Source organism: Hibiscus syriacus, unplaced genomic scaffold, assembly GCF_006381635.1.
Source record: "Hibiscus syriacus cultivar Baekdansim isolate YM2019G1 unplaced genomic scaffold, ASM638163v2 tig00110216_pilon, whole genome shotgun sequence".
Taxonomy (NCBI): domain Eukaryota; kingdom Viridiplantae; phylum Streptophyta; class Magnoliopsida; order Malvales; family Malvaceae; genus Hibiscus; species Hibiscus syriacus.
Window position 1 is genome coordinate 228,522 of NW_024062632.1, and position 21,936 is coordinate 250,457.

General features: G+C 36.5%; 2 protein-coding genes and 2 pseudogenes across 2 annotated transcripts; 2 read left to right on the forward strand and 2 right to left on the reverse strand.

The window, feature by feature from the left end:
- Nucleotides 1-931: 931 nt before the first annotated feature.
- On the forward strand, nucleotides 932-1,774 carry LOC120114031 (annotated as a pseudogene).
- A 2,156-nt stretch (nucleotides 1,775-3,930) lies between these two features.
- Nucleotides 3,931-13,462, reverse strand: LOC120114032 (annotated as a pseudogene).
- Nucleotides 13,463-15,476: 2,014 nt separating this feature from the next.
- LOC120114034 lies at nucleotides 15,477-16,652 on the forward strand. The gene is made up of 2 exons (XM_039135068.1): nucleotides 15,477-16,073; nucleotides 16,177-16,652. Exons 1-2 carry the CDS (start codon nucleotides 15,585-15,587, stop codon nucleotides 16,222-16,224), a joined length of 537 nt encoding a protein of 178 aa, XP_038990999.1. The 5' UTR covers nucleotides 15,477-15,584; the 3' UTR covers nucleotides 16,225-16,652.
- A 2,682-nt stretch (nucleotides 16,653-19,334) lies between these two features.
- On the reverse strand, nucleotides 19,335-20,287 carry LOC120114033 (ylmG homolog protein 1-2, chloroplastic-like). The gene has a single exon (XM_039135067.1). It carries the CDS (start codon nucleotides 20,250-20,252, stop codon nucleotides 19,575-19,577), a length of 678 nt encoding a protein of 225 aa, XP_038990998.1. The 5' UTR covers nucleotides 20,253-20,287; the 3' UTR covers nucleotides 19,335-19,574.
- Between the last annotated feature and the right edge of the window lie 1,649 nt (nucleotides 20,288-21,936).

A 21,936-nucleotide genomic window follows, 5' to 3' on the forward strand; every position in this document is an offset into this window, starting at 1 on the left:
GATCGTGGGATTTGACACGGCTGTGTTTGAATAGCCAGATGACATGCTCCCCCTATATTAAGTGATGGGTTTATTCCCCGAGTTAAGCTAGGATCCTTTAAAAAACAACTATAGGTTGGGATTATTTGTGTTTTTAAAATTTTACCTTCATTTTGGATTCGAGTAGATTGACGTATTTGGGTTGAAATGAATAATGCTAGATATTATATGACTAGCTCCTATAAACAGCATATGAAACTGAATAATGAATTATGATTGGTATCACACACGAAGGTTATCGAGGCTCATCAAAATTGTGTTTTGTCAAAATATGGTTTTAAAAAAGGGTTTATATTTAATATATTAATATGGATGTGCTACCATGAAGCAAATTAAGGTCTATTATCGACTATCAAATTATGATCTACAGAATATTTGTCGTTGTCGAAATTTATGAATTTGGACTTTTATTGAGAAATTAAAAATTTTATATTTTTATTTAATATTATTTTTTAAAGTATGAGATAATTATAAATAATATCTATTTAGAATTTTTTTTAATTCATTAATAATATATACTTATTTTACATGTACAGTTACTCAAATTCATATTTTTAAAAAAGAATAATATTTTTTTAAAATTTTTAAAATCATTTAATTAATTTTAATTTAATCAATATTATAGCTAGTACAATAAAGATATAAGATAAAATGCATTTAAATATTTTAATTTATAAAAGAAAGAAATTAGATAATATAATCATTATATTAAATTATTAAAAAATATTAACAGACTCGGATAATATGACATGCCAGCAATATTTGGTGCGATAGATGGATAAGATTCTCACATTCTCCCGTCCAATAAAAAATCTGCAAAGTGATCATCTTTCTTGGCCATATGTCCTCTTTGCCATCGTCTCTATCTTGGCTTCTGCTTGTACAAATTTGAAGTTTCTCAAGTCCCTTTGTTGTTTTAATTTTGATTAACGTATGGCTACCACTTGTTCTCCAATGGCAACTCAACTCAAGAGCAGCTTCACGTCATCTGTTGCAAGAGCAGTCCTAGTGATCCCCAAGGGCATTTCCGGAGCTCCATTCAGAGTCTCACCCGGCAACACCCGGACTCCTTGCTTCACTGTCAAAGCTGTTCAATCAGACAAGGTGAAGTAAAAACTCCTTAAACCCATCAATGGCGACAAGATAGGCAACTGAATAAATTTCTTTCTTTTTAACCATTTGCAGCCAACATTCCAAGTGATTCAACCCATCAACGGTGACCCTTTCATCGGAAGCCTCGAGACTCCGATCACATCAAGCCCTTTGATCGCTTGGTACCTCTCCAACCTTCCGGCCTACAGGACGGCAGTGAACCCACTTCTCAGAGGCATCGAAGTGGGTCTGCCCACGGCTTCCTCCTGGTGGGTCCATTCGTCAAGGCCGGTCCTTTAAGGAACACAGCCGTTGCAGGTCAAGCCGGGTCGTTGGCAGCTGCAGGTCTGGTCGTGATCCTCAGCATTTGCTTGACAATGTATGGCGTTGCATCGTTCAACGAAGGAGAGCCCTCGACAGCCCCGAGCTTAACCCTGACTGGGAGGAGGAAGGAGCCCGACCAGCTGCAAACGGCTGATGGATGGGCTAAGTTCACCGGAGGATTCTTCTTCGGTGGAATCTCCGGTGTTACTTGGGCTTACTTCCTTCTCTATGTCCTTGATCTTCCTTACTACATCAAGTAGATCGTATATATATGCTTTTAACTTTGTTACTTGATGTAAATCTATGTATTTTGGACGAACCATTAATTGTTGTCATTCGAATTTATATGGATAGCAAGAATCATCTGCATTCAGTACAACAGAGAAAGGTCTATCAACATCTGCAACACCTCATTGCTGTTTAAGAGAAAACCTTAAAATAAAAATACCCATTAACCAGATAGTCTTTCCAATACCAAAGCAATATGATAAAAACAAAAAGACTAGTGTTTAAGGAGAGAGGAGGGGGTTGAACCATAGGCATATGTCATAATGATAAGAAGAGCAGAAGCAGGGGGGCTTGAGGCAACTTGTGGCCAATATAACGACGAAGAAAGTTGAAATTGTTTCTGTAACTTTTTGGTTCCCTACCTTTATTGCTAGGGCATTCAACATACAGTGCATAACACAAAAATATAGACAAGAGGTGGTATGTTTTTCCAAATTTCTTCTACATAATGTGAAGTTTAGCGTATAAGCTATTAATTGCATGCATTAGTGAACAACTCATGTTTTTTATCTGTTGGAAATTGCAGGTTTTGAATGGTATTTTATCTTCTGCCAAATATGTTTCTTTTTTATGAGATTTGAGCGGCTATGTTTCTTTTTATGAGATTTGAGCAGCTGTTACGTTTTTAAAGACTTGGTATCTACCAAATTCTAACTAGCCCTAACCTTCTTCAAAAAAGACCCATCAGATTTCAACCCTAACCCTAATTTCTTGTTTACAGTCCTAGCATAGTAGCTGAATAGTTTTCTAATATTTCCACAAGGATCAATCCTTTTAAATTACCTCAATTAACTCTAGAGCCTAGAAGCTATAGAACCATGGTTTTACAAATTTCTAAAACATTTTTTCTAGGTTAATTGAAATCTTTTGTTCATCAAAAGGAAGCAAGAATGCTGGAGTACCTATTATAAAGATAACAAAAGATGTTGAAAAGCACTAAAGCAACAGCAACCAACAGATGAAATAATTAAGATAAAGAGGCTCTCGTGAAATAGCAATACAGAAGATCAACTCAATTAATATTCCCTCAAAACCCCCAGCTTTTACAGAGAGATTTGGCCTTTGGATAAGGCTTGTTAACTATATTCAAGAGGTAGTTGAATCTATCAGCTAGCGAGGAGGAAATACTTGAACTAGAACCGGTTCTGGTATCCTTCTTCGAACTAAAGGCTGCGGCTTCCTTTGCAAAATTAAAGATAGTTTGCACTCTCTCTCTCCATGATTTTCTGAAAGTGGGAATGGAAATCCAATGGTTCTTGTTTGTCATGATTATTTATTTTTAGGCTCCTTTGTGTCTGCTTTCTTACAAGGCAACATGATCAAGAAACCTCCCATCCTTGTAGTGTTTCATTCTCAAATCTCATACTGGTAAACACGGTAGTAAATGCCTTAATTTGTTTCATCTCTTTCTTTAGCCCCGTTTTCTCCAAGGGAGTTTTACCCCCTTCAATGGTAAAGGGACTCGCAGATTTCAAGCCCTTGATTCTTCTTTTTTGATCATTTATGCACCACTTTATTTTCTTCAACAAAATAAAAAGGGAAAACAGAATGTGATCATCTTGAATTGGTGTTGAGCTTGTGATTGAGTTAAGTGGGTAATAGCACCTGAAACCATGTTTTACAGTGTTTATTGTTGCTTGAGAATTGGTTTATTGATTCTGAACTTTTAGGTTTACTAGTGTTAAGCATCGATTAGTTAAACGTTCTGGTTAAACTAAATCTAATGATTTGACTACTTAAAAGTTAAAGTTCTTTGGTGAGAATTGACGAGTAGGTTCCTACAATTGAATAGCATGACCCCTATCTGCAATCATCTTGGTTTAAAGCTTGGACACGGAGGCTTTTGTACCTTGTTTAACTATCACCAACACCTAAAACATAAAGAATCTAGATCCGTTTCCCCTAATTGATTGGTATTGGACCTTCATTATTAGAAATATCCTTTCATTTTGTTTCTCTTTTATGCATGCAAGGTCAGTGTGCACGCATTCTCTCTTATGTTCCTTCTATATTCTTGTTTCCCCCTTCTACCTGCTAAGATTGTATCCATAAGTGTTTTCCTTTTTTCTTCTTTTCCCATTTAGCTCTACTGTGCTGAAAGTATGTGAAGGCCAAAACTAAAATACTATCAACTGAAATTGATTGCCTTTTTAAGCTCTAAATACTATCAACATAAGTGTTTTCACATCAGTAAAGAATGAATAATGTTTTAATGTCCCCTCATTTTCATTGGAAACTTTCTGTTTTGCCTTTAAGATCATTGACACTAAATTCATCTATTTTCCAGATCCGATCAGCACCCGAAAGACAATCGCACCAACTACGGTAACCCCAGAAGAATGACTTAAACATCATCCACTTCTTCGTCATTAATAACAAGCATTCAAGTTACAGCCTTGGACAGTCTATTCAATGTCAACTCCCTCTTTTCCGTCTTCGTCAGCCTTTCTCTAACAACCCCAGGCCAGGAAAGCCTTGAGAATGAGCCCCCTGGGACACCGACATTGATGTAGTTAAACAACTCCTTATCTTGGAGGTTCTCTCCTTCAGTTTCTTCATTTTCTTGTCCCTGGTAGCTCAGGGTCTAAAGCTTGCCATCAACTTGTTGAACAACAAAGATGTCGATAAAGCATTCAGGGCTCATATTAACATCAGAGTTTTGAGGTTTGAGAATGTACCTCGCGTGTCATTTACTCAAAGAACAAAAAGCCGGCATTCTCAGTTTGCATAACACGTACAATTTCCTTTACGGTCAACTATTCAAAAACTTCTACATTGTACTTATTTCAATGGCATAACATACAGTTCTTACACAATGTGGAATGATACCAAGTTCACCAAAAACTATACAAGACTTTACAGGAAACAATACCGAATGCTACTCCTCTGACCATAAATTTTCTCTCCAACCAAGGAAAAGCCATCTCATTGGTCTCTGATCTACTATTTGCCAGTGACAGAAACTTTGAATTGCTGATTGATTCACCAAATCATGGAGCTTGCTTCATTCTTTTCCCCCACACCATGTTTACCTGAATGAACGTCCAATTAAGACTATGATTAACATGATGACTACTTTTTTACTTGAATTGGAAATCGATGTTGCGCCTGAGAAATTAACTCTCTGAGCCTGATCCCTGCAGGACAAGGAAAATTAGAGATGTTAACAACAATACGAAGGAAAGATAAAGCAAAATTACAGAAGCAACTAAACTGCGTTGCTTTGATATCTTACTTCTGTAACGACAATAGGATTCCACAATATATAGAATTTTCTGGTAACGGAACCTCCGAATTATCAACCTCGGGATTCACAACACTTACATAAGCTTCTTGGCCTAGATACCATGAATCGAGATTCTGAGTACGGAGATTCCAGATGACTGCATTGTCGAGAGAAACTAAAATTGCTGTCCAGGCTCCAGGAAAGACCTGCAACCAGGTATAAGTTAGAAGTGGTTGTCCATACATGATATTTTGAACATATAAAATTGTTCTGCAAGTTCCATTGAATTTGTGCTTTCTTCTTAAGCTTTTTGCCAAGCAATTTCATTTGAAAGCATTTGAGATCAAGATCACAAGGTAGGGATATACCTGTGTAGTAGAGCGTGCAACGCCATCCCATTTGTTGTACGTGCCTCTGCTATTCTCCGTCCATACCCCGAAATCCATACTACGAAAGAGCAGGAAAATTGTCAATTTCATGTATCCCCGGCATCCACGGATAAAGAAAGATATCAGAAGCTAAAAGCTCACCCTAAAACAAAGAATGCATAGCCATCCAGATGGTAACTTTGAACTCTGGTGTCATTGTTCTGAAAGATTATTTCTATAAAACCTTTGAAAGTGCCATTAATTAGAGACACATCGAGTTTGGGTGGTCTGTTCATCGGTTTATTAGGAAAATCAAGCTTGTATACCCCAGGTATCTTGAACTGCTGAGCAAGCTTTAAAGGTGTTGAGGGTGGTAAGTATGAAATACCATTAAGGGTCGTACGGCTTTTTCCATCTATAAACTCAGCAGGCCTATTGAGGATCACATACAAGTCTGTCACAGTAATGTCGCCATACTTGAAAGATCCTTGCGGATTAGGGCGTGCAGCACCAGCAGAGAGACATTCCACCTATAAATGCACCAGGAAGACTAAGATAAAGTGATATTTCCTACTACTATATATTTTAAACGAGATTTTCTAAAGCATGCATTCTTTATAGCAGCTCAAATAAAAAGATAATAGATGAGCTAAAACCTTATCGATCGTGCTTGATTCATTGAGAAATATGTGCCGTAATCATTAGGAGGATCGGGAAGAGGACCTGTAGCAAGTCCCTGAGAGTTAGAGTAGTGCAAGACAGAGACACCGTTAAGTTTAGCCCAATCAGAGGAGTTGACAAACCGAGGACTGGCTACAATGTAATAATCACTGCTAGCATTCTGATCCATGGTAACCAAGAATGAGTATGATTGGCCCACATGAATATCCATGTTCGAGTAGTTTTGCTGAACTGTGTACGATCCTTCAGTCTCAACGAGAAGTAGGTTATGGTTTTGGATTCTGAAATTTAAGCTAGTTGAAATCCCAACATTGTGGACCCTAAAGCGGTATGTTTTTCCATTTTCAAATTAAATATAAAAATATGGCTATAACTGATACTTAGATTTAAATGTCTAATATAACGAATATCATCTATCTTCTATCATCCATCATGGAAGTATGTAGAAGTGAAACACATAACCAGGGACTAGCTAGAAAAAGAATATGGAAGATGAATATGAATACGAATGATAACAAAACAAGTTTATTCCTCCAAGCAAGATAATGTTCCAAGAGCCTTAACAGCAGCTAACCAAGTATTTATGTACCTGGTTCGACATTTATGATCTGGTAAACAATACCGTCATTAACAAGGGCCTGATCATAACGGTACGGACCCAATCCATTCATTAGGATACCATCGGGAACACCAAGGTCAACTCCTTTCTCGACATCTTTCCTTAATCCCTGTTTTTCCACAAGAAATCTTTTAGTGCCGGAGAAAAGGTAAACAAGATTAGCTGACAGACACCAGAAGCATTGAGAAAAAATAAAAATATTTTGCAGACCTTATGACTCTTGGTATACCAGTCACTAATAAAGATAGTAATATCACCATCAGGCATCTCAAATGGTAGCGGAATGACATCTCTGTTGTTTATAATGATTCCTCCGTAGCCGCCTGCAGCTCTTTGGAAGTTTAAGGAAGGGAAGTAAAAGAAACTCCCTATCTGATCTTTGACCTGAAACTCGTACGTCCAGTTCCAACCAGCAGGAATAGGACAATTAGTCCCTGAAACGCCATCTTGCCAAGAGTTTTTCCTATGTTGTATACCATTCCTACATTAGAATAAACGAATATTAAGATTACTATCACATTTTTTCTGTTCCTTTTTTGATATTTTTCTCCTTTATTCGGTCCTGAATCGTACCATGTTAGCAAAAGCGGCTCATCTAGATCATTCTTGACATTGACAACAACATTCCAATTTGTAGTGATGTTGAGGATTGGTCCAGGAAACTACCCATTGATCCCTATCACCTGGATTACTGGTTTTAATTTATATACACATATATAGGTCATAACTCGTAGCATGATTCGAAGTTCTGAACAGGCAAGATTCCGACATTATTGACAATAACTACCAAAAACTAAGGCTCCCTATGTTAGGAAATAAACCGAGTACGAGTAATTTCCCTATAACCAGATTAGTGAGAATGCGAAATAAAAGCGAAAAAATAATACCCGAAATTGATAACGGAGTTCAACCAATTTTTTGCTTACGTCTCCGGGCTGCTGCAGATCTTTTACTAAGAGAGAAAATTTACAGGTGTTTACAAAACACTCACTACTCACAAGAAAGCTCTCTAGTATAGGAAGAAAGAAATGTTTTGGGATGATTTTGAAGCTAAATGAGCTAGGGTATTTATAGTTGAAACTTAGGGACTAATCTTTGAAAATACCCTAAAGTTCAATGACTCAATTTTGTAATTACCTTATTACAAAATAATAATAAAAAAATAGCCTTTTAGCAGCCCCCTAGCAACCCCTTAGCAGCCCCCTTGTTGAACATAATAACAGCCGACGGCTGCTAATATGTTTAACAATCTCCCACTTGAAGACTGATTTTAATCTGTCTTCACACCTCGATCAATGCAGCAACTTTTCTAGTCTTGTTATTCTAGCATGCCAACTGAAGTTGAACACAACTTCAGTTTTTCCGTGGTCACCGTCTTTGTCAACATGTCTGCCGGATTTTGAGCTCCACTAATCTTTTCAAGTTTCAAAATCCCATCTTCCAGAAGAGACCGAATAAAATGATATCTCAATTGTATGTGCTTCGTCCTAGAATGAAAAGACAGATTGTTTGCTAGATGGATAGCACTTTGACTGTCGCAATACAAGACATTGTTTTCTTGTTTCTTGCCCAACTCTTCCAAGAAACTTTGGAGCCAAACCATCTCCTTGCTGACTTTTGTAACAGCGATATATTCTGCTTCAGTTGTGGAGAGAGCAACTATCTTCTGTAGTTGAGAAACCCAACTCACTGCAGTTCCTCCGAGAGTATAGACATACCCTGTAGTGCTTCTTCTGATGTCGACATTTTCGGCTAAGTCAGCATCTACATAGCCTGTTAGTATTGTATCTCTACCTTTGAAACAAAGTGCTTTGTTTGTGGTACCCCGCATATATCTAAGGATCCATTTGACTGCTTCCAGTGTACCTTGCATGGATTTATTCATGTACCTGCTAACAGCTCCCACTGCATGAGCAATATCTGGTCTAGTACAAACCATGGCATACATGAGACTTCCAATTGCTGAGGCATACGGCACCTTCACCATGTGTGCTCGTTCTTCCTCCGTCTTTGGTGACTGTTCTTTGGAGAGTCTGAAATGAACACCTAAAGGTGTACTTACTGGTTTAACATCTTGCATGTTGAACCTGGAGAGTAGTTTGTTGATGTACTCAGCCTGTGATAACATCAAAGTCTCCGACTTTGTGTCTCTCTTGATCATCATCCCAAGAATCTGCTTTGCAACGCCTAGATCCTTCATAGAAAACTGCTTCGACAATTTTTTCTTCAAGTGTATAATCTCTTGCATGTCTAAGCCTGCAACGAGCATGTCATCAACGTACAATAATAAAATAATGAAGCTATTGTCGAACCTCTTGATGTAGCAACAATGGTCTGCTTAGCATCTGGTAAAACCATTGTTACCCATGAAACTATCAAACTTCTTGCACCACTGTCTAGGAGCTTGTTTTAAACCATACAAGCTCTTCTTTAACCTGCATACCAAGTTTTTCTTGTCTGCCTCTATGAAGCCTTCTGCTGCCTCATATAGATTTCTTCCTCCAAATCACCATGAAGGAAAGCTGTCTTTACATCTAATTGCTCAAGATGTAAATTCTCTGTAGCTACAATTTTCAACACCAGTCTGATAGTAGAAAGTTTAACGACTAGAGAGAAAATTTCATTGTAGTCAATACCTTCTTTTTGCTGAAAACTTTTGACAACCAATCTCGCTTTGTAACGTTTGCTCCCATCGTGCTCTTCTTTGATCCTGTAAATTTCTTGCCTGGTGGTAATTAAGCTAATTCCCACGTCTGATTTGACATAAGCGAGTTCATCTCATCTTTCATGGAAGACTCCCATTTGACTGAATCCTCCACCTGCATTGCTTCATCATAGCATTCTGGTTCACCATTGTTAGTCAATAGCAAATAGTGCAAAGAAGGCGAATAACGTTGGGTTGGTTTAGGAATTCTGGAGGAGCGTCTCAGTTCTGGTGTGCGTGGTTCTTCTTGAGCTGCTTCAGGATTGATCTGAACATCATTTACAGAAATCTCTTCGAACTCAGCAAATTTCTTTGTTTCAGCTTCGATGTTTGAGCTACTTGATTCTATGGTTGATCTGTCTTTGTACATCACATTCTCATTGAAAATGACATCTCTGCTTCTGATGATCTTTTGATTTTCGTAGTCCCAAAACCGGTTACAGAACTCATCACCACCATAACCAACAAAGACACATTTGTTGGACTTGGCATCAAGTTTACTTCTTTCAGCAGAGTTTATGTGTACATAAGAAATACAACCAAACACTCTTAAGTGTGAAAGGTTTATTTCTTTCTTACTCCACACTTCCTCTGGTATTCTGCCATCCAAAGGAACCGAGGGCCCATGGTTGATCAAGTAAGCTGCAGTTTTGATAGCTTCAGCCCATAGAAATTTGGGCAATCTGGCATGTATCCTCATGCTTCTGGCACGTTCATTCAGAGTTCTATTCATGCGCTCTGCTACGCCATTCTGCTGCGGTGTCATGGGAACTGTTGTCTCCATCTTGATCCCATTGTTTGCGCAGAAATCTCTGAATCTACGATTTCTGTACTCTCCTCCATTGTCAGACCTCAACCGCTTGACTTTCAGACCAGTCTCATTTTCTACCATAGCCTTCCATTTTCTGAAGGTATCAAAGACTTCTGATTTCTTCTTCAGAAAATAAACCCACACCTTCCTTGTAAAAAGAGATGGAATTGGAGATGGTCCCCATACATCAGTATGAACCAACTCTAACTTTTCAGCCTTGGGTGTCTTACCAATCTTTGCAAAGCTGACTTTCTTTTGTTTGCCAAAGATGCAATCCTCACATAATCCGACATCTACATTCTTTAGATCCGGCAGCTTCCCTTTTGACAAAAGTATTTTCATCCCTTTCTCGCTCATATGGCCAAACCTTTAGTGCCATAGGTTTGATTTTCCATCAGCATCTGCTGCAGCAATGATATTTTCTAAGTTTGAGGTTACATAGAGAGTATCAGTCTTCTTACCACGAGCAATGATGAGTGCTCCTTTTGTAATCTTCCATTAACAGCCTGAAAAAGTTGTATTATAACCTTCTCTATCAAGCTGTCCTACAGAAATCAGATTTCTTTTGAGGCTAGGAATATGTCTCACTCCTGTCAGCTTCCAGGTGGTCTGGTTTGGCAACTTTAGTCGGATGTCTCCTTTTCCGACGATCTTCAAGGTTTCATCATCAGCTAGATGAATCTTCCCAAAATCACCACTGACATAGTTCTCCATGATTTCTTAGCATGGGGTAGAGTGGAAAGATGCCCCTGAATCTAAGATCCATGATTCAATCGGACTATTGACGCTTAGAATCATGGCATCACCTATCTCCTCTTTCACGTTAGCAGATTCATGTGCGCCGGTATTTTTCTTCAGTGCTCGGTAATCTCTTTTAAAGTGACCCTTCTTGCCACAATTATAACAGGTAAAATCTTTCTTTCCCGTTCTGGATTTGGATCTGCCACGATTTGAATTTCTTTCTGAAGTTCTCCCTCTAGACTCCGTGTGCAAGGCTGAGGAGGTTGATGCTTCACCCGATTCTCTCCGTCGAATTTCTTCGCTCAGTATCAGATCCCGAACATCGTCGAATTTTAATTTGTTGTTTCCCGACGAACTGCTGACTGCTGTAACAGTAGCATTCTAACTGTCTGGTAAAGATGATAAAAGAATTAAAGCTCGAACTTCATCATCGAATTCAATTTTCACTGAACTCATCTGAGTTGTAATTGTGTTGAGTTCATTTAAGTGTTGTGCCACCGATGCCCCTTCCGTAATCCGCAAATTGAATAATCGCCTCATCAAATGAACTTTGTTTGAGGCCGATGACTTCTCATACATACTGGAGAGAGCCACCATAAGACCCGCCGTGGTCTTTTCCTTTGCTATGTTGAAAGCAACATTGCGGGATAACGTCAGTCGGATAACTCCGAGGGCTTGTATGTCGAGAAGAGTCCAGTCTTCATTCTTCATGCCCTCTGGTTGCTTTCCTGAGAGGGGTTGATATAGATTTTTCTGGTACAGAAAATCTTCGATCTGCATTTTCCAAAAGCCAAAGTCCGCACCATCGAACTTTTCAATTTTCACCTTCCCTTCGTCTGCAACCATCGCTCTCACTCGAATATGGCTTCGTTTGGATCGTTTCTGACAATTCTTGCGAACCACCGTGTATTAGAACACCTCTGTCGATAAATTCGTATCGTCGACAAAATGTTTACTATTCACGAAATTCACTATTCACGTGAATAATAATGAATAGTAACATCGCAAAAATTGACAAAATTCACAATCAAAAGCTCTGATTACCAGTTGTTAGGAAATAAACCGAGTACGAGTAATTTCCCTATAACCAGATTAGTGAGAATGCGAAATAAAAGCGGAAAAATAATACCCGAAATTAATAACGGAGTTCAGCAAATTTTGTTTACGTCTCCGGGCTGCTGCAGATCTTTTACTAAGAGAGAAAATTTACAGGTGTTTACAAAACACTCACTACTCACAAGAAAACTCTCTAGTATAGGAAGAAAGAAATGTTTTGGAATGATTTTGAAGCTAAATGAGCTAGGGTATTTATAGTTGAAACTTAGGGACTAATCTTTGAAAATACCCTAAAGTTCAATGACTCAATTTTGTAATTATCCTTATTACAAAATAATAAAAAACCAGCCTTTTAGAAGCCCCTAGCAACCCCTTAGCAGCCCCCTTGTTGACCATAATAACAGCCGACGGCTGTTAATATGTTTAACACCCTATATATCAAAGACAGAAGCAGAAAACATGTTAAACTCAAATGTATGACTATGGCAAAATGCCATGCATTTGAAAACCAAAGGTCTAGAAACAAAGAGGTAAGATGCACATCAACCTCCATAAATGTATGACTATGGCAATAAGCGTTCCACTCAACCCACTATGACATTTATTATTTAATGTAGGTAAATTGTCGTAATTGGTTACGGAATTAAATTGGCATTAAAGGACTTTCAAAATAATTATTATGCAGACATGCTATAAATTTTTAAATTTTGATTCTAGAGATGGTTTTCTTGTCATAATTTAACTGCAACTCTAAAAGAAACCCCAATAATTTCACTCCCTGTAATTACAATCCATACATTAAGCAGAGAAGAATGGAAATCTGCAGACAATTCAACATATAACTCACAACATGCATTATTCATCCAAAACTTTTAACACTCATCAATCTTTATGTTTTAAGCAAACTTAACAAAATTCCCACCAAAATTATAAAGAAAAAAAAGATTAAATGTTTAAACAAGTGCATCAATTCAACAAGCAAAAACAAAGGTGCAAGAGAAGATAAGGAGGAAAGAACCTGTTGTTTATCACCAAGAGAAGTTGTGAGGTAAGAGACAGTCCAATCATAGAAGATATAAGGGTCACCTGCCAAAGAACCACACACCAAACATCCCAGAACAAAGAAGAAGAAGAAAGAAACCTGAAACCCATGAACCATTGGGGCTCTAACTCCAAAAAGAATAAAAAAATAGAAGTTTTTAGGGTATCTTATCTTCTTTGCAGTAAAGACAAATATGGGTTCTTTCTCTTCCTGGGAGTTGAGGAGCTGTAATAATACAAGGGTTAACCGAATTTCTTAAGCTTTTGTCACAAGGGAAAGTGGCAATGGCAATGGCAATGGCAGGAGGCCATGTTTAGAATTGGAGACAGCTCGGTGGCGCTTGTGGCCCAATTACTTCTTTTCTGGTTCTGGGTCCCATTCTTTTTTTCATTTGTCTAATAATTAGACAAGTGACTCACCATGAACTAGTCCTGCTACAAATCATAGAATATGGATTATTGATTCATGACAAAAGATGGAGATTTGATCAATGTCCTTAACTACATAGTAATTTCAAGATAAAGCGGCAAAAAGGAAAAAGGTTGGGATTCCAAATTCTTTTAACCGACAGATTAGGGAGCTTTTCCATGGCAGTTTGATCTTCGAGTTGAAATAGTTATGAATCAGGAGGATTCATTTGCATACAGTAATGTAAGTTTGTTGTCATGTAGAGTGTGCAATGAGAAAAGTACTCAAGAAATGAGGAAGTTTTAATTAAATAAATTATTTATGATTTTGAATGATATGAAAATTTAAGATGAAGAAGGTAATTTTTCAAAAATATTGATCAAGTGTGAAGGTTTTAATCAAAATAAATTATTGATGGATTAGTGTGACGTGAAATTAAATCTTTCAAGTAAAATTAGATGTTTAAATCTTAATATTTGTAAATGAAATAAATTGAATTAAAAAGATCATCAGCATATTAAATCTCGCAACATTGATCCAAATTAATTAATATATAAAATTTTAGATCTAATCCAAAATTTCATTACAAGTCGATTTATATTTTAAATTTAAAAAAAAATTCTAATCCAAAATAAGTTATCCAACCCCTATTATATTTGTATCACTTTTCCTTTTCCACGATTGATTGATACGTTGTAAGTTCCTCCAATTTTTTTTTATCAAATTTGATAGTAAATCTCCTCTTCCGAAAATTAATTATAAAATTCTAAAAATATTATTTTTAAAAATGATAAAAATATGATAAAAATAATGTTTATCTAACAAAATTAAGTTTTTACATTTGGTTATGTTTAATGTATGAATTGAAGATATAAAACCTGTGACGGACAGGTTGAGTTCATTTCAACATTATAACAAGACAAAGGAACAAGATAGGATACCATAAAAATGTTGTCCAAAAACCTGGGTTTATATGCTGTCATGCTCATCACGAAGCATCACCATTTTATAATTTTGAAACAAATATTTATTTGCATTGAAGGAGATTTATTTATTTATTTACTTGCATTTGGCTCAGTAGAATGAATAATTATGCAGTAATATGTTCGAGTGACATTTATAATTTAAAAGCAAAAATATGTATGTACAGTGCTTCCCAGTGTTACAACAGTGTTTAGTTTTGCCTTAACAATTCATGAATATTAGGTTCATTAATAATTAGTTTTAAATCTATCTGCAAATTTTAAAATAAATAATACTAACCCTAAAATTTATTTTGCATAATATATCCTTTTTAATCTTAAATCTTAAAATTTAAAATCTTACAACCTAAGCACGAATCAACTTACAACTTCAAGGGTAATTGAACATCCATATCACCCACCACCATTTCAATGCCAGTTTCATAATCCGGCTCGAATCACTCACCACTTCAACCTGCATCATTGTACGACCGCCATAATCACTTCTCTAACCTAATTTGGCCTTTACTTTCACCACTGCTCATCCTCCTTATTTTATTGTCTTAATTGCGATAATAGTACAAACTAAAATTCAAAACATAATACAAAATATACGTTTTATGTGTTATTTCTTTGTTTGATAGTAGAAGCTAATTTATGTTTATGTATGGCTTGCAATTTTAATATTTTTGTAAGTGAAAGACAACAGAGTTTGTAGTTAGAATATGAATTAATTTTGCATTTAGATCCCATAAAATTTTAAACATTTCATATAGAAATTCATTCAATATTTATTATATGTTTTGAGAGGGATTCATTTGCTTGACTTCAAAAAAAAACCCTAAAAACTGTTAAAACCAAAATATTTAAACAAATTGATTATAAATTTGGCGTTTTAGACAAAAATATTTGCTTTTCAAAAGTACAATATTAAAATGTTCTTTTTAATAATATAGGAACTAAAATGAACTTGTAGGTATAATACAAGGACTTGAATAGAATTGAACCGTTATATTATATGAGGCAATGATATGATGTATGAAATAACAAGGTCTACAGCAGCCTGTTACCAATAATTGATCATTCTCCTGATCCTCTCTGTACTCAAGCTGGCAACTCTGTCTCCTTCTACATCTCTACCTTTCTTCTTATCCCAATTCCTACCCCTAAATTTCTCTTCTAAAAGCTTCTCATGCTCCAACACTAAAACTCCCCCACCAAAAATGGTTCCTTCGGATTTTTCAACCATGTTTCTTCACTTCGTTTTCTTCGTCATGGTTGTCAATGGCGAGCAGGATACTATTTACGGGATCCTAAAAGCCCATGGACTGCCCAAGGGACTTCTTCCCAAAGGAATAACCCGTTTCGACTTTGACGATACGGGTCGGTTCGAGGTTCATTTGGATCAGCCCTGCAAGACCAAGTTCGAAAGCGAGATGCATTACGATAGGAACGTGTCGGGGACTCTGAGTTACGGGCAGATCGGGGAGTTGTCGGGTATTTCTGCTCAAGAATTGTTTCTTTGGTTCCCGGTTAAAGGGATTCGGGTCGACTATCCAAACTCGGGTCTTATTTATTTTGACGTCGGTGTTGTTTTCAAGCAGTTCCCGTTGTCGTTGTTCGAATCGCCGAGGGATTGCTTGGCGGTTCAGCATTCTGAATCCGGTCATTCGATTGGAGATGTCGAGTTGTCATCTGATGCAATCTCCAAGGTTCAATTCTACTTCCATTACTCTTAATTGATTAACACATTCTGAAATATAAGCTAATTGAATAGCTGTAATTTATTTATTTATTTTAATCAACCACTTGTAGAATCGATATGAACATGGTGAAGAAATTTTTGGGAGAAACGAAATGTAGAAAGGCGGGCAAAGGAAGTGGTGCAATAGCTCAATCAGTTTTGCAATCAAATCAGTGGTATTTTGGGGTATGTCCCCCACAGGTTGTAAATTTGCACGCTTCCATCATGTGTGCTCTGCTTGTGTTTTCTTTCTTTATTCTATATAGTGCAGTCATCGGCCATTGAGGAAGAATGGAAGATTTGGGAAGCTATATTTAAGATGATTGTCATGGTTGGTTTGCCATATGGAAAGATAAAATTGCGATGGGAATGGCGATTTCAGGTGATAAAAATCCGGCAAAATTTTATTTATATGTTAGTTTGTTCATTGTGTTATTCATATGGTTGTTAAATTGAGTCTCTTTTTGTTGGAGTAGAGAAGCTTTAGTTTGATGAGACAGATAAGAACACATCGATCAATGTTCAATAATAAAACTGTATTGGTTCACTTCATTACCTGTGTGTTTGAATATTGTGTTTCAGTTGCTTTATGGATCTTCCTGTACATTGCATACCATGAGTTCCATGAGTGAAATGGATGGGGGAAAAAAGAACTCTAAGGGACTTACGCTTCCATTTTTATGGTCAGGTCTAAACCTCGAGCGGATGGGGTTTCATTATCACAGTTTGAACTGGGGTTTGTGACTGTGTTGTGATGATCATGGGAGTATATCTCTCCCAAGGATTTTCGAATTAACACTCGCGTTTGAGTTTTATGGTTTTTTCCCGTTTATTTACTTCAGCTTAGGGAATATTTGTTTGCCAAATTGGTGAACTTTTGGGCATTAACAGACCGATGCTTATTATAGGCAAGTAATGAAATTAGGGAGATAATTTTGAAAATAGCATGTTGTAGCATCCAAGTTATTGGCTTTTGGAATGGTCAACACTGCATACACTTGATCGTCCTCGATGAACCATCCCCCCCCCCCCCAAGAATGTAAAAGAATGAAGATTGCCAAATATATGCTGTGAGCCAACACATTTTTTGGCTTGAGCAGCTTGTTGTGAAGTGTTGAAAAGAAACCGTGAATGTTTTGAATTGGCCAGCTCAGTGTATAAGATCATTGTGAAAAATTGGCGTGATATTGGTTGATTTCCTGTGTAAAATTTGTGGTTTGATGCTAGGCCTCATGTGCTCTATTGGGTGAGCCTTATCAGTAGGCCAATGGAGCATCATTTAACTTGTTTGGTTAGTGGAAATTTGTCCCTCCACTGCCCCACTTGTGTCAATATTAGATGTAGATTCTTCCTTTGCTGACTGACCCACTTTGAAATGGACACACCAAAAAGCTTGGTTTCTTTTTCATTTTCTGGGACATGAGGTTTTATGCACAACGCAAACCATTTGTCTTAGATTTAGATTCATATTTAATACACTCTGAGCAGCTTAACTATGTGATTTATCATAGAGAGGAAGAGTTGTTTAGGATTAAACTCGGAATTTAATGCCAACTAAAACTTCATTTCTATGTCACCGTATTGCAAGCTTAGTTAGAACTGTTAATACCAACTTTTTTCCCTCTTGAAAGTATAGCATCTCAGGTGAACATGCCATTTTATTTACAAGTCCAGTAAGTTAATTCGGATTTTTATTTTAAAAATCAATATTTTGTTTAAATTCAATTATGTGAATGTATTATATACGAGATATTTGTTGGACAGAACTTGACCAACAATCTTACGTGAATTACCCCGCTCCGTATCATCTACTTTTTTCACGTCTTACTTTTAAATTGTCTTATGCTTCAGAATCTACATAAATTTTCCAAATCTAATCTTCGTTTCATAATAATAATAACAATAACAATAAATAAATTCATGTCTATAACGAAGTGAATCTTACTTCACTAATCTATGCCTTTTTGGATAAATTACTCTTAAGATTATTAAACTGTTGGCTCAATTCCACTTTGACCACTGAACTAAATTTTTTTTATCAATAAACTAACTAAACGCTCAATTTAATTTCAATCAAATCATCGACCATTAACTATTAACAGAATTGCTAATAGACTTTCATTTTTTTTATTTTTTCAACTCAAATTTAGAATTGAATTTAAATCTGAATTTTCGATAATTACTTTAATACATATATTTAAAACTTAGGAGCTTGTTTAAAGTATTAAAATACTATAATTCGGTCCATTCATTAATTAAACTACCCGAGTTTAACTTAGATGACAAATAATATTTCTTTTTTTAAAAAAAATTAAATTAAATCCTAAAACCTCAGCCAAAAACCAGACGAGCGCTTGGGTATATAATTCAATACATTGAGAAGTGTATGTAATATGACAACCAGAAATCCAATTTGACGATATGGAGAGCTGGCATACACCACCAAGATATTAGGCACCTTTCCTCAATTTTTTTAATAAAATAACTTGTTCTCTTAAATCAGCTGACAAAAAATAGATTTGTTAAACATATAAATTATTAAAAATTGTAAAATTTATTAAAATATTAAAAAAATTATCTAAAAGGGAAAAAGTTTAAGAGCTAAAATGAATTTTCCTGGGACGAAAAATATCATTAAGCCTGCAGGAATTTAAGTAATTTGGTGCCCCTGGTGTCATGGTCACATTTGGATTCTTCAGGACTCATCAACTAATCCAGATCATAGCATTCATATTCTCCAAAGCAAGTTATTGTTCATTGATCATAAAACCTAATGCTTAACCCTGATTACAACTATAGGATTAGGCCAGCTATTCCATAAGAGAATTAATGTTTCACTAGCTCGAGTCCAAATGTATTTACCAGTTGCAGAAGTTCTAAAATTCGATATAATGGCATTAGTATCATTACGCACACACACCCTGCACATAGAGCTGCTCGAACCCAGATAATCTAGGGAGAACAATATTCTATTTTATCGTCGAGATCACTCAATAGGTTCATTATTGGCAAGTTACCTAGTCTAAAACCAGCAATTTTTTTATATTCAAATTTGCAAAACCATCAAATTATTATAAATTCCAATAACAGAAAATAAATTAACTGACCACCCAACGTCAGGTTGAGAGCAACTTCTGGGGAGACCTCCGACATTCAGAAATATAAATTATCCACCGTGAGACTCGATCCTACAACCATAAGTTTAAGAGCCTCTACAACCAAATATATATTCTCATGCTAAAAATGTTAAGAACAGTTATAATGCATTCCTCCATAAAAATTCATCAAAACAACACAAAAACAGGGTACTCTAAAAGCGGCCAAAATTTGTCTATGTATCTGCAGAATATCAAATTTATAGCATGACATAATCCAAGGACAAACGCATTCAATAATAATAATAAAGTAGGAAGCTAACAATGGAACTTGAATTATCCTCTCTTATTCACTTTCCTCGCGGCTTGAGCAATCAATAAATTCGGCTACTGCTACTGAGAATCGACCCCAGAGTCCCCAACACGGCAAAGGCCAGAAGTGGACTAACATCCAAGGTATCGAAAATGGGGGGAATTATATTCCTAAACAGATTCAAATATGGATCACAAAGATCCCTAATAGCCGAGAGGGGCTGCCGGTCCCAAGGAATGTTCGGAAACCAACTGAGCAAAACCCGGACCATCAAAACCCCGCTGTAAATATCGAGCCACTTAGCTAAACCCGCCGCCACCACCGTTAACGGCGTGTTGAGGTATCCACTAGGGCGGTCTTTTAAGGAAGCGAAGAAGAGCGGGCCCATGGGGAAAAGAGCGTTAGGGTTATGGTTGATTGTTTTGATGGAGACATTCTGGATCATTTTGGTCAAGATAATGGTGGCGGAGAGGGCCAAGGAGAAAAGGGTCTTAAGTGTTCGAGTTGAATCGTTGAATGGGGACTGAGTTTGGATTTGGGGGCTTTCGTTGGGTATTATCGTGGAAGGAGAAACGGAAGCTAGAGGTAAAAATATGGGGGTTTTGGTGTTGGGCTTTGGAGGTTTGATGGGGAGAGAAAAGGGAGGCAAGCTGGGTTTGGAGGAGGAGATTGGGGAATTAAAGTTTCGTGGGGGAAGGAGTACTGAAGGTCGAAGAATGAGAGCTTGACTGAGAAACATTTTTCTTTCCTTTTTTCTAGAGAAACAAACATAAAACAGAGAAGGATTAAAAGTTGAGGAAGGAAAGAGGATTGGAACTGGATGAAGGATATGTTAATGTTACCTACTTATTCCGAGTCGACTCTCGAGTTAGAAAGCATTTCCCGCCGACTCCGACCCGTACCCGTTAACCATTTTGCTATGGATGTAGAATTAACAACTTTGAGCTTTTTTAGGTTAATTTTCTTTTTCTTTTTCTTTTTCAACTTTCTTCAAGGATTTTAAATGATCAATAAATTAATATATTATGAATATTTGTTATTTTTAGCTATTTATTATGATTAAAATTTTACATTAAATAAAATTTTGATATATTTTATTATTACAATTTTTATATCTATTAAGATTAAAATTATTATGGTATCTAATTCTTAACTTTATAAATATAGAATTTAAAGAAATCATTATATAGAATTCATATTGAGAAAATAATACATATTTTTTCTTATTCTTATTTTTTTTCTCTTATTTTTATCGTTACTTTTTTTTCACTACACATTATCAATAGTATCATATTCAATAATAAATATATCAAAAGTCCACTTAAACTATAAACACACTAAAATAAATCTAAAAGTACAAAAATCTATGGTAAAGTATATAAATAATCCCTAAATTTTTAGGGTGCTTGCATTTTGGTTATCCAACTTTTGAAACTTATAATTTAGTCATCTAACTTTTAGGGGAGCTATCATTTTTGTAACCCAACTTTTAATCGTTTGTAGTAAGGTCCCTATCGTAACCCAACTTTTAATCGTTTGTAGTAAGGTTCCTATCGTAACCATTTGCTGGCGTGGCATTTAACTGTCGTTAACCCCTTCTTCTTCTTTGTTTTTTTCTTCTTCTCCAGTTCACCCCACCTCTGATCAGCGGTGGGTTACACTGCCATCACCATCGCCACCGACGTCGCCTCCCGACCACACCCCGATCCTCAATTCACACTCATTGTCCGCCGTTTGTCCTAAATCATGAGAAAATCATTCGAACACCCATCCCTAATCTCTATCGTCAGTCACCGATGATCGTCATTGCCAGTACTAGTACGAGCATCACCCCATTCCAACCAAAACCTCGCTAGCCACTCGTCGAGACTCACTTCTGTTCTCCGTGGAGAGGGCCCCAAATATCATCGAAAAGCCCCAAATCCCCTTTTATATTTGATCGATTTTCGGCTGATAGGGACATATATGTATCCTTTGGAACATTTACAAGGTCTTTTGAGACAGATTTGATCCATTGGAATATGTATATGGTTCTTAAGGAGTGGTCCTTCGGGACAAATACAATACATAGGTCCTTCGGGACAAATTTCATAGCCCCTAGTGTGACCCATACGAGCTGTGGTGACAGCATAGTGCACAACCTCAATGTACTCGAATACCTTGAGTTCTCAAAAATGTACATGGGCCTATAAAAGGTTATTAAAGGTAATTGCATTGTTATAGTTATATGTTATCATATTATTATTGTTTACATTGAATTGTATATGACATGATTGAATAGATAGATTGCATGTTCATATTCATACGGAATGCATTATTATTATATTTACATATCTCACTAAGTCTATGACTTAGCGTGTGAGTGATTTACATGTAGGTACCAAGAATCAGGAAGAGCGAAAATAGGATGGTAAGAACAACAA

Bases quoted from the DNA above. Each gene is read 5' to 3' on its own strand.
- LOC120114034 (XM_039135068.1), top strand. From the start codon at position 15,585: ATGGTTCCTTCGGATTTTTCAACCATGTTTCTTCACTTCGTTTTCTTC. The intron at 16,074-16,176 runs GTTCAATTCTAC...AACCACTTGTAG, and splicing joins CATCTGATGCAATCTCCAAG to AATCGATATGAACATGGTGA.
- LOC120114033 (XM_039135067.1), bottom strand. From the start codon at position 20,252: ATGTTTCTCAGTCAAGCTCTCATTCTTCGACCTTCAGTACTCCTTCCC.